Raw genomic sequence first — 15,586 nt, forward strand, 5'->3', positions numbered from 1 at the left:
GTACATGACATAATGCCAATGCATGGGTAAGTTAATGTTTACATAACAATCATCTGCCTTTGAGTGCCTCCTGTGTCTCTCTCTTTCTCAACCCTCTCTGCACTATGTTGCCATTCTCCTTGTCAAGGTTTGTGGAGTAAGGCCTTCCATTTATTTATGATAATCATTCATTACCCCATATGTGATATGAATAACACATTACACTGGATCATATATTTGATTTTATTCAAGAATTATGATATTTGGAAAATGTTGCACATTTTCTCTTCCACATACTGTATACAGAGAGATAAGTAGTCTTGATGATGTCATGCACACACGTCATGACAACGCCCTCTTTTCACTTGTGTGCTGTTGCCTGCCAGACCAACAACAAATCAGTTTAGCCAGTTAGCCTGTGAAAGCTTTGCTATTAAAGCAAGGTCTTTGTTTTAGAATTTTGATTTAAAAAAAATACGAATATGGTCTGTGGTGGATTTACCTGCTCTAAAAACGCGCTTTGTTCCTTAAATGTGGTTTACATTGTGAGTATTGAAGTGGAACATCTTAGATAGCTAACGTTAGCTTGCTACACAGCTAAACTGGATAGCTAGCAAGCTAGCTAACTGGAAAATGGAAGATTGTGTAACTAGCTAGCACATTTTTTTAAAATTCCGTTTTAACTAGCTTACGATGTCATCTAACTGGACATATGGGTAATTTCTGACGTAGATTGTTGCTTTTGCTAACGTTAAATGTATTGTGTCAAATATTTAGCGTTAACATTAGCTAGCTAACCAAATAACGGTAGCCTACTAAAGTTAGCTAACTGCTACATTAGAACGCATCATTGCTTGGGTTGGGTAAAAACATAGCTACATCTGCAAGTGAATAGCTAGTTATCTAGCTATTCCAAACAATACTGTACATTAGCTAGCTAGCTGGCCCAGTAGGGTTTTGATTTAGCTATATAACTCGTTCACAGTGAGCGTTATCTCCCTCGACCTCTGAATCGTCACTGACACGTGTTACAGCTGTTCCACAAGGTCCACTCGGTCCTGCCCCCCCCCCCGGTTTGTGGGTGGGGGGTTTGGGAAACCCTGCTATAGTGCATAGTTCTCCTCTGCCAGCTCATCCCTTAGATAACAGATCTATCTGTGTGTGTGCTGTTTTTGTTTGGATGCATTCCTCAATCAGCACATTGGCCTAGTTATTATCTTACCTTTCCCATGTCCTCAGCACAAACTGCCTCAACACTGTTGTATCAGCCAGTGGTTCCTTACTTGATTGCTTGTTAATTTACCTCTTGCTATGACTTCTTTTAAGCCTGGTTCCAGATCAGTTTGTGCTGTCTTGCCAACTCCTATGAGCATTGCAAATATGTACCATGACCAAAGGAGTTGACAAACACAACCACATCTGGGACCAGGTTAACTAACAGTTCACTGTGTTTGACTACCACCCTCCTCAGCTGGTAGGTCTGCTGCTGATAGGCGTGGCAGCATGGGGGAAGGAGTTTGGCATCGTGTCTAGCATCCACATCATCGGTGGGGTCATAGCTGTGGGCTTCTTCCTGCTTCTCATAGCCATCGTGGGACTCATCGGAGCCATCCACCACCACCAAGTCATGCTCTTCTTTGTATCCTTTATGTGTCCTGTAGGAAGAAGTCCCCTAACGTGGCTCAGTTTGAGTCAATCGTTGGGCTTTAATTACAGTTTCCCTGACTTCATTGTATTACAGTTTGGAATAGTGTATCTATTACGTTTTGTAAGAAAGGTGGAGATCAAATGAAAGAATAACATCTCATGGGAAGGGAAGTTTTATGAAATTTTTGAATGTAAGAGAAAAATATTTGATCAAATATGTGAAAAGTCCAGACTGGGCTTAATGGGTACTGAATGTACCGTTAAATCCATAGATATTCTAAATAAACCAACCTCTTAAATAATCCATTTGAATCCAGTTTCCAAATGTTGAAAACATGCAATCTGACATTTCTTATGGGATCTTAGATTATATGAATCTCCCCTAAAGTTATAAAAATAAACTGATCATTACTATTCATCATGAAATTACCACTCATAACAGCGAGGTGTCCAATCGTATCCACAGAGATCAATGTGAACCTCGGCTTTTATTTTTGCCAACCAGCACACACCTGATTCAACTATTCATAGACTTAAACTATTCAAGACCGGATTAGTTGAATCAGGTGTGTTATAGCTTGGTTAGAACCCTGCACCCACACTGGTCCGCTGTGGATAAGAAGCCATGCACTAAGACCATAACACACACAAGTTTAAATGAATTATCTAAATGCTGATTCACATTTCTGTACTCCTATTATTGTTAATTAGTTCAACTTGTCTCCCTAAAGCCTGTCTGAAGACAGTTTCAAATCTCCCTCTATACTGTTGCATTACAATGGTACATGTGGTGAACCAAACAATAATCACCTGGATGAGAGACAACAATATGACAATGCCCTGGGCCTAACTGCATGAGTAGTCGTCCAATGGTCATCTTCTTGTCTCTCATTTGTTTCCATTTTTGTCTGCTACTTGTAGGTCTTCTATCCCTGATATCCTTAAAATCTTCTCTCTCTGCTGTCGTGTCTTTGGCTATGCCGGATTAAGTGATATGACATGCTATTCTATAAAATAATTTGTATTTGTAATTAATATTACCTGATTCAGCTAATCAGGTAATTAATTAACTAGAAAGTCGGGGCACCATAAAATAATGTTTATAGAGCTGTTATCTTCAGAATAAACTCTTAAAGACCTAGTAATATTTTACATCAATAGCAGTCAATATTTAATCTTCACCTTATTTAGTATCATCTGAAAGTTGTAAGTTCTTAGTTATCTTCACGAGCCCTGGCAGGAAGTTGAATCAGCAATACAAAATTTGGTTTAATTATTTATTTACTAAATACCTAAATAATCACACAGAATTACATCTACACAGAATGGATCATACATTGATTACAAATTATGCCATAAAGCAAAACGTCCCTAGCGGACGGAACAGATATGACAGCTGGTTACACAAGGAAAGGGGGTTGGGTTTGAGTGAAAGAGCGAGAATACTGAGGAGCAAAGAGGTTTTGTGTGTCTATCGGGCCGTAGGCAGCTATGCTAACGTAAATACAGTATCTTATGCATTCAAAATTACCGCCCATTTGAAAAAGGAAAATGCAATTAATATTTACTCTGAGCTGCGCTTCGATCAGTTGGTCGTAGATGGGAGGCCGGGTTTTCCTTTGAAGAATGTCTGGTGGTAGAATGAATACTTGGTAGTACCGTCGTTGTGTGGTAGGAGAGATACTCTGTCCGTCCTCTCCTAGCCCACGTCTACAGTTGCTGCGCTAACGCAACAGCTAGGAGGTATCACTTCTTTAGTGAATAAGAGTTCAATGTTCATACCAAGTTGCCATACTTTAAGCTCATGCTATATTCTGGCTGGTATAGTCGAAATTCATCCTTCCGGCGTGTAGGTCGTCACCTTCACATTGAAATTCGATGCTAATTTCATCAGGTTCTTGCTGAGGTTGGCTTAGTTCTGTAGGTGGACTTTGTCCTTTCAACGTGGGGACCTCAAGTCCACACGCCCTTGGAGCAAAAAGTTACATTTTCGTCAAGGGGCTTATATAGGATTGAGAGAGCATTGAAATATACACGGCCCGTGTTTCATAGTTTACAACCAGTGTCTGTTCACATGGGCGGGGCCACTGAGTTGAGCATAGTTTACTCATGAAAACCAATTCTCTCATTTAGGAGCTAAAAATTACATTTAATCTTTTCGCAAATAGTTTCATATTTAAACATTTAAATTGCACAACAATTCCATGTGAATCTGATAACTAGAATGTGTAGATTTTTCCAATAAACAGTTTGTCGTCCTATCATCAGTAATCATGTCTCAGACACCACCTGAACTGACATCATATTCATTAAGTCCCAACACATATTTTCAACTGGTTGGATTAACGAAATATGGTTCTGTTTCCCATCTTTTAATGTCACCAGACTCAATGTTAACAAAGGGATTTTCAATAGTCACATTGGTAGAGTAGAGAGAGGAAATAGGGGAAAGGTATTTATGGGGGTCATAAACCTCCCCCCTCAGGCCAACGTCATGACACTGTATCAACGACTATCTGTCTACTCCAAACATCTTGGAGAGACTACAGAGGCTTTTTAATTGTTCTTACTTTTGGTAAAGGCACCATGGATAGATGCATAACTCTAGTTTGAGTATTTTAATCAACATAAATCAGAAGAAAATACATATTTATGCTCAGGTTCATTGAATATTAGGGATATCATCACACAATCCCCATGTGTTTCAATGCATACTGGGCTTAATTAATGATTTATAGTTTAAAAAATTGGAAACCAATTGTTTTGGGAATAAATATACACTATAGACTACAATATTATGCAAAGTTAGTATTGAACAATATTTATTTTCATTTCCAGGGGGTGCTTTGTGTTCTACAGTAACCGTTAAGCCCACCTGAGCTAAATGTCAAATTTACAAAAATGTATATGTATAACAATGTTAGTTTAACAGTAAAATAAGACAAAATCCATAAAACAATGTGAGCTGTGAGTTCTTGAGATCTATTATATTGTTGTGGTTCACCATGTTATGTTGCTACTGTATTGACCGTGACATGTGGTACGACTGCTAGCATGAAAAACACATGGCTTCATTTGGCAATAAATAGTCATTTATACCCATGTAGTATGCTATCATGTGCATATCAACACATGAATCTCTTCATTTTACATGAAGTATCATCACTTATCTGAGAAAGTGCAAAAAAAAAACAACATCTGTAAAAATGTGTTTATCTGAGAGTCGCCACCACACAAGTTATTTTGCAGCTTTGAAATTGGCCAGTAGTAGGAACTTACACATGTCAATAACTTAGTAATAAAACATCTGGTTGTCTTCGAATAAAAGCTGGTATGGATACAACAACCACATAAACTGGTTGAAACACTAAATAGCAGAAAATATTCTTTTTTTCCCCTTCTTTGAATCGAAAGATGGACGTGGGCTTAATAGGTAAGCTTACCCCCTATCTCCCAATGTAGAATGTAGAAACTCCCATGTAGAAGCGCCATTGTAGAATGTAGAAGCTCCAATGTAGAATGTACTCTGTCTCTCTCTCTCTCTCTCTCTCTCTCTCTCAGTATAGGCCTAGTTGATAAATTACCAGTTTGTTGTTTCCTTTAACCGGGCCCTTGTAGTACATGATCATACTTTTCCTGGTATTCCTTGTCCAATTTGGAGTTTCATGCTCCTGCTTGGCCATGAACCAAGACCAGCAGGTGAGTTCCCATAGATCTCTCAAACTCAACTCTGGAGACCTGGGACACCAGGTGGGTGCAATTAATGATCAGGTAGAACAAAAAAAACAGCAGGCTCCGGAACTCGTAGGGTAAGAGTTGACCCTACCCCCTAGGAACTTGTGTAGATCTGAAAGGAATGACATAGATTCCTCTATCCATTTCAGCTATGCCTTGTCAGCTGCTCCCTTCCACTCCCTCTTTCTCTGTAGAATCAATCTTTATGGCTGCGTTTAGACAGGCAGCCCAATTTCGGTAATTTTTTTCACTAATTGGTCTTTGACCAATCAGGGGGGAAAAAGGGCTGATGTGAAAAGATCTGATGTTATTGATCAAAAAAGACCAATTAGTTGAAAGAAATATAAGAATTGGCCTGCCTGTGTAAACAGAGCCTATGTTCTCTTGTATTTCCACTCACTCATGTCCTCATGGGCCTGTGTGGCTCAGTCGGTAGAGCATGGTGCTTGCAATTGCAAATCATCATGGATTCGATTCCCACCGGGGCCTCCAAAAAAATGTATGCACTCAACCTCTCCACTCACTGGACCCTTTTGATCACTCGACTAAGCATGCCTCTCCTTAATGTCAATATGTCTTGTCCATTGCTGTTCTGGTTAGTGTTTATTGGCTTATTTCACTGTAGAGCCTCTAGTCCTGCTCACTATACCTTATCCAACCTATTAGTTCCACCACCCACACATGCAATGACATCTCCTGGTTTCAATGATGTTTCTAGAGACAATATCTCTCTCTTCATCACTCAATACCTAGGTTTACCTCCACTGTATTCACATCCTACCTTACCTTTGTCTGTACATTATACCTTGATGCTATTTTATCGCCCCCAGAAACCTCCTTTTACTCTCTGTTCCAGACGTTCTAGACGACCAATTCTTATTGCTTTCAGTCGCACCCTTATTCTACTCCTCCTATGTTCCTCTGGCGATGTAGAGGTGAATCCAGGCCCTGCAGTGCCTAGCTCCACTCCTATTCCCCAGGCGCTCTCTTTTGACGACTTCTGTAACCGTAATAGCCTTGGTTTCATGCATGTTAACATTAGAAGCCTCCTCCCAAAGTTTGTTCTTTTCACTGCTTTAGCACACTCTGCCAACCCGGATGTTCTAGCTGTGTCTGAATCCTGGCTTAGGAAGACCACCAAAAATTCAGACATTTTAATTCCAAACTACAACATTTTCAGACAAGATAGAACTGCCAAAGGGGGCGGTGTTGCAATTTACTGCAAAGATAGCCTGCAGAGTTCTGTCCTACTATCCAGGTCTGTACCCAAACAATTTGAACTTCTACTTTTAAAAATCCACCTTTCTAAAAACAAGTCTCTCACCGTTGCCGCCTGCTATAGACCACCCTCTGCCCCCAGCTGTGCTCTGGACACCATATGTGAACTGATTGCCCCCCATCTATCTTCAGAGCTCGTGCTGCTAGGCGACCTAAACTGGAACATGCTTAACACCCCAGCCATCCTACAATCTAAACTTGATGCCCTCAATCTCACACAAATGATCAATGAACCTACCAGGTACCTCCCCAAAGCCTTAAACACGGGCACCCTCATAGATATCATCCTAACCAACTTCCCCTCTAAATACACCTCTGCTGTCTTCAACCAAGATCTCAGCGATCACTGCCTCATTGCCTGCATCCGTAATGGGTCAGCGGTCAAACGACCTCCTCTCATCACTGTAAAACGCTCCCTGAAACACTTCAGCGAGCAGGCCTTTCTAATCGACCTGGCCGGGGTATCCTGGAAGGATATTGACCTCATCCCGTCAGTAGAGGATGCCTGGATATTTTTTAAAAATGCCTTCCTAACCATCTTAAATAAACATGCCCCATTCAAGAAATTTAGAACCAGGAACAGATATAGCCCTTGGTTCTCCCCAGACCTGACTGCCCTTAATCAACACAAAAACGTCCTATGGCGTTCTGCATTAGCATCGAACAGCCCCCGTGATATGCAGCTGTTCAGGGAAGCTAGAAACCATTATACACAGGCAGTTAGAAAAGCCAAGGCTAGCTTTTTCAAGCAGAAATTTGCTTCTTGCAACACTAACTCAAAAAAGTTCTGGGACACTGTAAAGTCCATGGAGAATAAGAACACCTCCTCCCAGCTGCCCACTGCACTGAAGATAGGAAACACTGTCACCACTGATAAATCCACCATAATTGAAAATTTCAATAAGCATTTTTCTACTGCTGGCCATGCTTTCCACCTGGCTACTCCTACCCCTGTCAACAGCACTGCACCCCCAACAGCAACTCGCCCAAGCCTCCCCCATTTCTCCTTCTCCCAAATCCATTCAGCTGATGTTCTGAAAGAGCTGCAAAATCTGGACCCCTACAAATCAGCCGGGCTAGACAATCTGGACCCTTTCTTTCTAAAATTATCTGCCGAAATTGTTGCCACCCCTATTACTAGCCTGTTCAACCTCTCTTTCGTGTCGTCTGAGATTCCCAAAGATTGGAAAGCAGCTGCGGTCATCCCCCTCTTCAAAGGGGGGGACACTCTTGACCCAAACTGCTACAGACCTATATCTATCCTACCATGCCTTTCTAAGGTCTTCGAAAGCCAAGTCAACAAACAGATTACCGACCATTTTGAATCTCACCATACCTTCTCTGCTATGCAATCTGGTTTCAGAGCTGGTCATGGGTGCACCTCAGCCACGCTCAAGGTCCTAAACGATATCTTAACCGCCATCGATAAGAAACATTACTGTGCAGCCGTATTCATTGATCTGGCCAAGGCTTTCGACTCTGTCAATCACCACATCCTCATCGGCAGACTCAACAGCCTTGGTTTCTCAAATGATTGCCTCGCCTGGTTCACCAACTACTTCTCTGATAGAGTTCAGTGTGTCAAATCTGAGGGTCTGTTGTCCGGACCTCTGGCAGTCTCTATGGGGGTGCCACAGGGTTCAATTCTTGGACCAACTCTCTTCTCTGTATACATCAATGAGGTCGCTCTTGCTGCTGGTGAGTCTCTGATCCACCTCTACGCAGACGACACCATTCTGTATACTTCCGGCCCTTCTTTGGACACTGTGTTAACAACCCTCCAGGCAAGCTTCAATGCCATACAACTCTCCTTCCGTGGCCTCCAACTGCTCTTAAATACAAGTAAAACTAAATGCATGCTCTTCAACCGATCACTACCTGCACCTACCCGCCTGTCCAACATCACTACTCTGGACGGCTCTGACTTAGAATACGTGGACAACTACAAATACTTAGGTGTCTGGTTAGACTGTAAACTCTCCTTCCAGACCCATATCAAACATCTCCAATCCAAAGTTAAATCTAGAATTGGCTTCCTATTTCGCAACAAAGCATCCTTCACTCATGCTGCCAAACATACCCTTGTAAAACTGACCATCCTACCAATCCTCGACTTTGGCGATGTAATTTACAAAATAGCCTCCAATACCCTACTCAACAAACTGGATGCAGTCTATCACAGTGCAATCCGTTTTGTCACCAAAGCCCCATACACTACCCACCATTGCGACCTGTACGCTCTCGTTGGCTGGCCCTCGCTTCATACTCGTCGCCAAACCCACTGGCTCCATGTCATCTACAAGACCCTGCTAGGTAAAGTCCCCCCTTATCTCAGCTCGCTGGTCACCATAGCATCTCCCACCTGTAGCACACGCTCCAGCAGGTATATCTCTCTAGTCACCCCCAAAACCAATTCTTTCTTTGGCCGCCTCTCTTTCCAGTTCTCTGCTGCCAATGACTGGAACGAACTACAAAAATCTCTGAAACTGGAAACTCTTATCTCCCTCACTAGCTTTAAGCACCAACTGTCAGAGCAGCTCACAGATTACTGCACCTGTACATAGCCCACATATAATTTAGCCCTATCAACTACCTCTTTCCCAACTGTATTTAATTTATTTATTTATTTTGCTCCTTTGCACCCCATTATTTTTATTTCTACTTTGCACATTCTTCCATTGCAAAACTACCATTCCAGTGTTTTACTTGCTATATTGTATTTACCTTGCCACCAAGGCCTTTTTTTGCCTTTACCTCCCTTCTCACCTCATTTGCTCACATTGTATATAGACTTGTTTATACTTTATTATTGACTGTATGTTTGTTTTACTCCATGTGTAACTCTGTGTTGTTGTATCTGTCGAACTGCTTTGCTTTATCTTGGCCAGGTCGCAATTGTAAATGAGAACTTGTTCTCAACTTGCCTACCTGGTTAAATAAAGGTAAAATAAATAAATAAATAAAATGACAATAAGTCGCTTTGGATAAAAGCATCTGCTAAATGGCATTAGTAGTATTATTATTATACGCCCTCTCTCTTTCCAGGAGAAGCTGCTGAACTCCACCTGGAGTCTGATGAGCAACAACACCAAGGGAGAGCTGGAGGGCCGGCTGGACTGCTGTGGCCTGCTCAACAACACCCTCGGTCAGAGGCAGTTTACCCAGGACTGGTTCAGCTGCAATGCTGTAAGGGTTGGCTGTCCTTGTAATGCATGTTCCTGCAAAATACTACCTGGAAATAGTTGTACTTGTAATACATGTGTCCTTCTGCTCATACTAAGTATGACAGGGAAATGGTAGCTGAAAAAAAAGTATGAAAATGTATGCACCTACGTCGCTCTGGATAAGAGCGTCTGCTAAATTACTCAAATGTAAAAATGCAGCTGTATTTTACATTTCCCCCTTGTTCATGATTAGTCACCACAGGAAATTACTTGGTTTTATCCATGGGTAATGCCCTGTCACATATAAATATGGGACGTAACGATCAAGGAAGCTCTGAATGTTTCCCCCTTGCTTTTGCCAGTGTAGTGTGTACCTCGCTCCCTGTGCTTTATCCGAGTATTTGCCAGTTGATCTATTGTTACCAGTACACCACAGCTGAGACTGCGAGCGTGTCTGTCTTCCATTGCAGCCGTGTAAAGACAGGAGAAACTGCTACACCTGTGGTACCATGATGCTACAGCACGCTACAGAGGCTCTGAAGATCCTGGGAGGGGTCGGACTCTTCTTCAGCTTTACCGAGGTGGGTGTCTGAGCTGCGAGCCTTTCTTTAGGTACTTTTTTGCTCTTTTCACACTATCGTGACCACCCGAACCCCAACCAAACGGTGCCAACTTGGATATTTTCACACTGTCCACGATTCCAGACACTATGGTGGATACGCAACCAGGCCAGCTCAGTACATCTTGCTTTGGCTTGGTAGTGTGAAAAGCCATTTGCTATGACCACATACTTGTCTGAATTATGTAATCATTCTCTTCCAGATTCTTGGGGTGTGGCTGGCAGTGCGCTACAGGAACCAGAAAGACCCCAGAGCCAATCCCAGTGCTTTCCTATAGTCGGTCTAACCCCATCTAATTAATGCAGTACTGTAGATTCCCAATGAGGAGATACACTGGTAGCTGTACATGTAGAGTTGTGCACATCTAGAAACACTCAGGAGTTTAAACTGGACCACAATCATACAAATGGGCTCTGTTCCAAATGGCACCCTAGTCCCTCTATTGTGCACTAGTTTTGACCAGGGCTTCATAAGGCTCTGGTCAAAAGTAGTGCACTATATAGGGAATAGGGTGCTATTTGGGAGACATCTGCGGACAAGAGAGCGCACACAGAAGCTGACACACCCCTCCGATATACACACCATCCTTGAATTCACACTGGACTAAAACACATTGCCTACCTACTGCATTAACCTCTGTTTGTGCAAGCACTCCTCTTCATATTGCCTAGTTTAGATTTAGCGAGAGGTCAAACGTCTCGATTTTGGCAAGGATCCAGATCTTATGTATGATAGGATAAATGGTTACCTCCGTTGGGCTATTGCCCAGCCTTGATTTGAGTACTGGATCTTTGATGACTGACTATATTCCAACCATGTAACCGTAGACATTCTTTTACACTTGCCCTGCTGCACAGACATACCTACAGTACCTTGTTTTCTCCCATGCCTATTGACAACCCTACTGTGTATAACGTTTAATAAGCCAATTTCATTCACCTTTTCCTCGAACCTGTATGTCGTGTTAATTCGGCTGAGTATGGCCCTCTAGATTAGTGCTAGCTGTGATGTGTGGCACTACAGTATGGTATGTACCGATTGCTGTCAAATGCATTATTCAGGAAGTTTCTATTTTTCTCTCTTAATTTGAGGTGAAATGCTGTGTTGTGGTTTGAAGTCAGATCAAAAAATCTCAAAGTAATGGTTGTCGCAAAGGAATGGGTGCGCGTTGGAAGTGGTGTGTGATGGAAATGTATGTTTTTCAGATGAATTGATGATGCCGTAGATGCTGGTATTGTATTTTAGAAGTTCGATTTTAGATAGTCAAGTAGTTAATCTGGTAGGATTAAGAATATTTATGAACTGAACTTGTGTAACTGAGCCAACTAATTTAACATTCACATAAGTAGGTAGATCGCCAATGGGACTGCAGCCCTTGTTGTACATGTATATAGTCTTTTGAAAAGTTTTCAATATCATGAAAGACGGGTTTGATGGTTAAGATGATCCACACCTCCTGCATTTCCGATGTTCCTTTGTTTCACAAATGATGTCAATAAGTGTAACGATTTAGTGACCTATGAGGGACATGGTAGTCAAGTGAACTATGACCTCTCCTGTTACTTAAAGGTACATTACGTTTATTCCCAACTCACTATTGGTTCTCGTTGTTGGCAGTTGAAAGTGTAAACAATAGCAATAGTTCACGTCTCTGAACGTCTTTGAATTGGTTTATGATAAAGGTAAGAAAGTAGTCAGATCATTTGGTTATGTCTAAGTCTTGTATTCTTCCAAAATAATTGTAATGAGCAATACAATGTTAAATGGCACCTTTAACTAGAAGGGAAATGATCTATTATCGACCATTTCAAGTTTTTAGCTGAAAATCAGAAGTTATGCCTAATTTGGTCGAAGCTATAGTGAAAACCTGCTGTACTTGTTTTATTTTCCGTAATCCTCAGTTTGTTTGTTTGCATTTGTTGTTTTGCTGCCTGATGTCGTTGGTTTTGTCCTCATTTGCCGACATGATTTTGTTCAACAGTGTTGAACTCATTTTGAAAGTGTTTTGATAATGCACAGCAGACATTCTTATTTTAATGGACTTAATATTCTGCTTTTAGTAAGGTGCTTTCGTTAAAACACATTACTGCTTGTTCTATGTCTTACACAGCGGTGTGGAGGGAGTGGCATCTCATCTGGCCTCTGTTGATCTGGATCAACCTGTAGGACTAAGATGAATTGAAATGTCAGCGCTTGTATTACTTGAACCACTTATGGTGAATTAATATGGTTTTGATGGTGGATATGGTGCTTGAGTGGAGCCACTAAAAGGTCTAATGCATATATACATATATATATATTATCTGTACGCATTATATTAACTCTGTACCTTATAGACCATGTACCCTACTTAAAACCTTGTGCACTTGTTATCCCAATTGTACCCTATCTTGAATTTTTGAGACTTCAATTTCCAAATAAAAATGACAAGATAGGATAAATGTTTTACGTTGACTATTTTGAGACTCACTTCTAGGCAGGAAGTTATCTCAATTCACATTTGAGTAGTTATTGTAATACACACGTTATCCATGGCCAGCTAAGGATTAGCTTGTTTTACAATGTGCAGCTCTCTCTATGTACCACACAGTGGCAGCACAGCGCGTATACCAGTTCAGCTGCACAACATCCATATTCAATTGCTTAAAGAAGGAGTCAAGAGGAACTAGAAAAAGTGGACTATAGCCATATATTCCTGGAAGATCAGCTGACTAACATGAACGGTATGATAGAGGTATTTAGTCCTGTATCTATTGAGTATAAATGCCACATACTGTACATTTTCTAGTCAGGTTTTAAGGAGCCAGGACTGGGAAGAGATATTGAGGAAATTCTCTCAGACACTGGTAAATGTATGAGGTAGTTTCCCTGACACAGGTAAAGCCTAGTCCTGGACAAAAAAAAATCTTACTCCATGGAGAATCTCCACTGACAGTGCTTTTTAATCCAGGTCTAGGCTTCATATGTGTCCGGAAATCTGAATCCTTTTCATGTCCATAATGTAAATCTATTGATCCTCTTGTTGGGTCCCATGACAGCAGACTCTGGGTAATAATATACAAGAGACCATGTAGTTAAAGGCATTACTTTCCCAATTCAAATAAATGGCACATCCTTTTAAGTAAGCACAAACAAGTTTACTAACAATGGGAACATAATCTGAGTATCCCTAATTCCCTAGTCTATCCCTCCATGACGTGAGGTTAGTATAGTATGTTATACATTGGTTTTATGGGGGACTGATATTGACATATTGAATAAACAATATTCCAATACGTTGTACCATAGTTCATGCAAATTTTCAACACCCGCCCCTAGATGGGATGTAACCAAATCACATGCGGGTGTTTTAATAGGCTACGTATACGACTTGGCCGGGTGGTGTACCTGCATACAGGTCGGGCGGGGCCTATCCCCTGGAGTGTAATAGGAACATTTATGTAAGTAAAATGTGCCTGGTAAGGGCTTTGGGTCCTCAGAGTTTCCGGTACGCGGATGGCGGTGTGGTTTGGACACCTCGCTGGTCCACAAACTGGGTGTGTGTTTGTGTGTGTGGTTTGAACACCTCGCTGGTCCCCATCATCCCCATCCTGTCAGTGTGCTCTCCTGAGGGCCTACTGCCAGTCCATGTCCCAAATGGCACCCTATTCCCTATTTAGTGCACTACTTTTGACCAGGGCTCAAAGGGCTTTGGTCAAAAGTAGTGCACTAAATAAGGAATAAGGTGCCATTTGGGACTGAGCCCATTCCCTACCCTGTGATGCATGTCCATATGCCGGGTGTATTAACTTGGAGGAGTGGAGGAGCTGTGGAGATTCACACCAACAGGGACAACCATCTGGCCCTATAATGATATTTTATGTGGTTTTGTGTGTTTGTGTCATGTAATGTACAATGCCTTTTCGGAGACATAAGTAACGAATACCATATGCATCCTACAATATCTTAAAATGATGGATTATATATTATATAGGAGATCTGATAACATGGCTGTTTATCTATCTAATTAGCATAATAGGTATATCCAATTAGCATAATCATAACAAATCTAGAGATATCTGGTATATACATTTTTACATAGGCTTAGTTTCAATCCACCACATCTGCTGATGTCGGCCTTCAGCGGTGGAAGGTGGCAGATCTACAGGGGTGTTTGTCATCTCGAAAATTGGTCTTCTCACGAAAATGTCTGTAGCTTCCAAACAATTTGGCCTACAAACTAATATGACTAATATGGAAAGAAGAGATTCTCATGACTACGACCCCCACAAGCGTCTTGAGACTCGTCTGAAGTCAGTACAGCCGATCTGCCAACTTCTGTCTGTAGCGTCCAAACTGTTTGGGCTACACACTAATATGACCCCAACATCGAAAGGTGAGACTCACGAACACGTACATGTGTTGTTGTTTTTCTCTAGGAAGCCCACAAGCCTCACTAAACTCACAAGAGTTTAGAAAAAATAATTATGGAAGTATACTGTATATGGAAGTACTTTAGTTACAATAATAAGGGGTTAAATATGAGTAATTAAATAAAATGTAAAAAATCCTGATCTTTCTTATATCTCTCGTTTATTTTTTTCCTGTCTTTTTTCCAATGTATAGATACAGTTGAACTCAGAAGTTTACATACACCTTAGCCAAATACATTAAAACTCAGTTTTTCACAATTACTGGCATTTAATCCTCGTGAAAATTCCCTGTCTTTAGGTCAGTTAGGATCACCACTTTATTTTAAGAATGTGAAATATCAGAATAATAGTAGAGAGAATGATTTATTTCAGCTTTTATTCCTTTCATCACATTCCCAGTGGGTCAGAAGTTTACATACACTCAATTAGTATTTGATAGCATTGCCTTTAAATTGTTTAACTTGAGTCAAATGTTGCAGGTAGCCTTCCACAAGCTTTCCACAATAAGTTGGGTGAATTTTGGCCCATTCCTCCTGACAGAGCTGGTGTAACTGAGTCAGGTTTGTAGGTCTCCTTGCTCGCTCACACTTTTTCAGATCTGCCCACAAATTTTCTATGAGATTGAGGTTAGGGCTTTGTGATGGCCACTCCAATACCTTGTCTTTGTTGTCCTTAAGCCATTTTGCCACAACTTGGAAGTATGCTTTGGGTCATTGTCCATTTGGAAGACCCATTTGCGACCAAGCTTTAA

General features: G+C 41.2%; 1 protein-coding gene across 1 annotated transcript; it reads left to right on the plus strand.

Annotated features, from left to right (window-relative positions):
- The first annotated feature begins 314 nt into the window (after window positions 1-314).
- On the plus strand, window positions 315-12,865 carry tspan31 (tetraspanin 31). Its single transcript, XM_021565969.3, has 6 exons — window positions 315-524; window positions 1,451-1,618; window positions 5,245-5,325; window positions 9,685-9,825; window positions 10,274-10,384; window positions 10,626-12,865. The coding sequence occupies exons 1-6, from the start codon at window positions 462-464 to the stop codon at window positions 10,698-10,700; spliced, it is 639 nt and encodes a 212-aa protein (XP_021421644.1). The 5' UTR covers window positions 315-461; the 3' UTR covers window positions 10,701-12,865.
- Window positions 12,866-15,586: the final 2,721 nt, after the last annotated feature.

This window comes from Oncorhynchus mykiss, chromosome 16 (genome assembly GCF_057628025.1).
Source record: "Oncorhynchus mykiss isolate SJ-2025 chromosome 16, ASM5762802v1, whole genome shotgun sequence".
Taxonomy (NCBI): Eukaryota; Metazoa; Chordata; class Actinopteri; order Salmoniformes; family Salmonidae; genus Oncorhynchus; species Oncorhynchus mykiss.

What these genes read in the sequence shown, in the direction of transcription:
- tspan31 (XM_021565969.3), top strand. Translation starts at nt 462, where the DNA reads ATGGTCTGTGGTGGATTTACCTGCTCTAAAAACGCGCTTTGTTCCTTA. An exon ending in CCTTAAATGTGGTTTACATT is followed by an intron (nt 525 to 1,450) that starts GTGAGTATTGAA and finishes CACCCTCCTCAG; the next exon opens with CTGGTAGGTCTGCTGCTGAT. An exon ending in CCATGAACCAAGACCAGCAG is followed by an intron (nt 5,326 to 9,684) that starts GTGAGTTCCCAT and finishes CTCTCTTTCCAG; the next exon opens with GAGAAGCTGCTGAACTCCAC.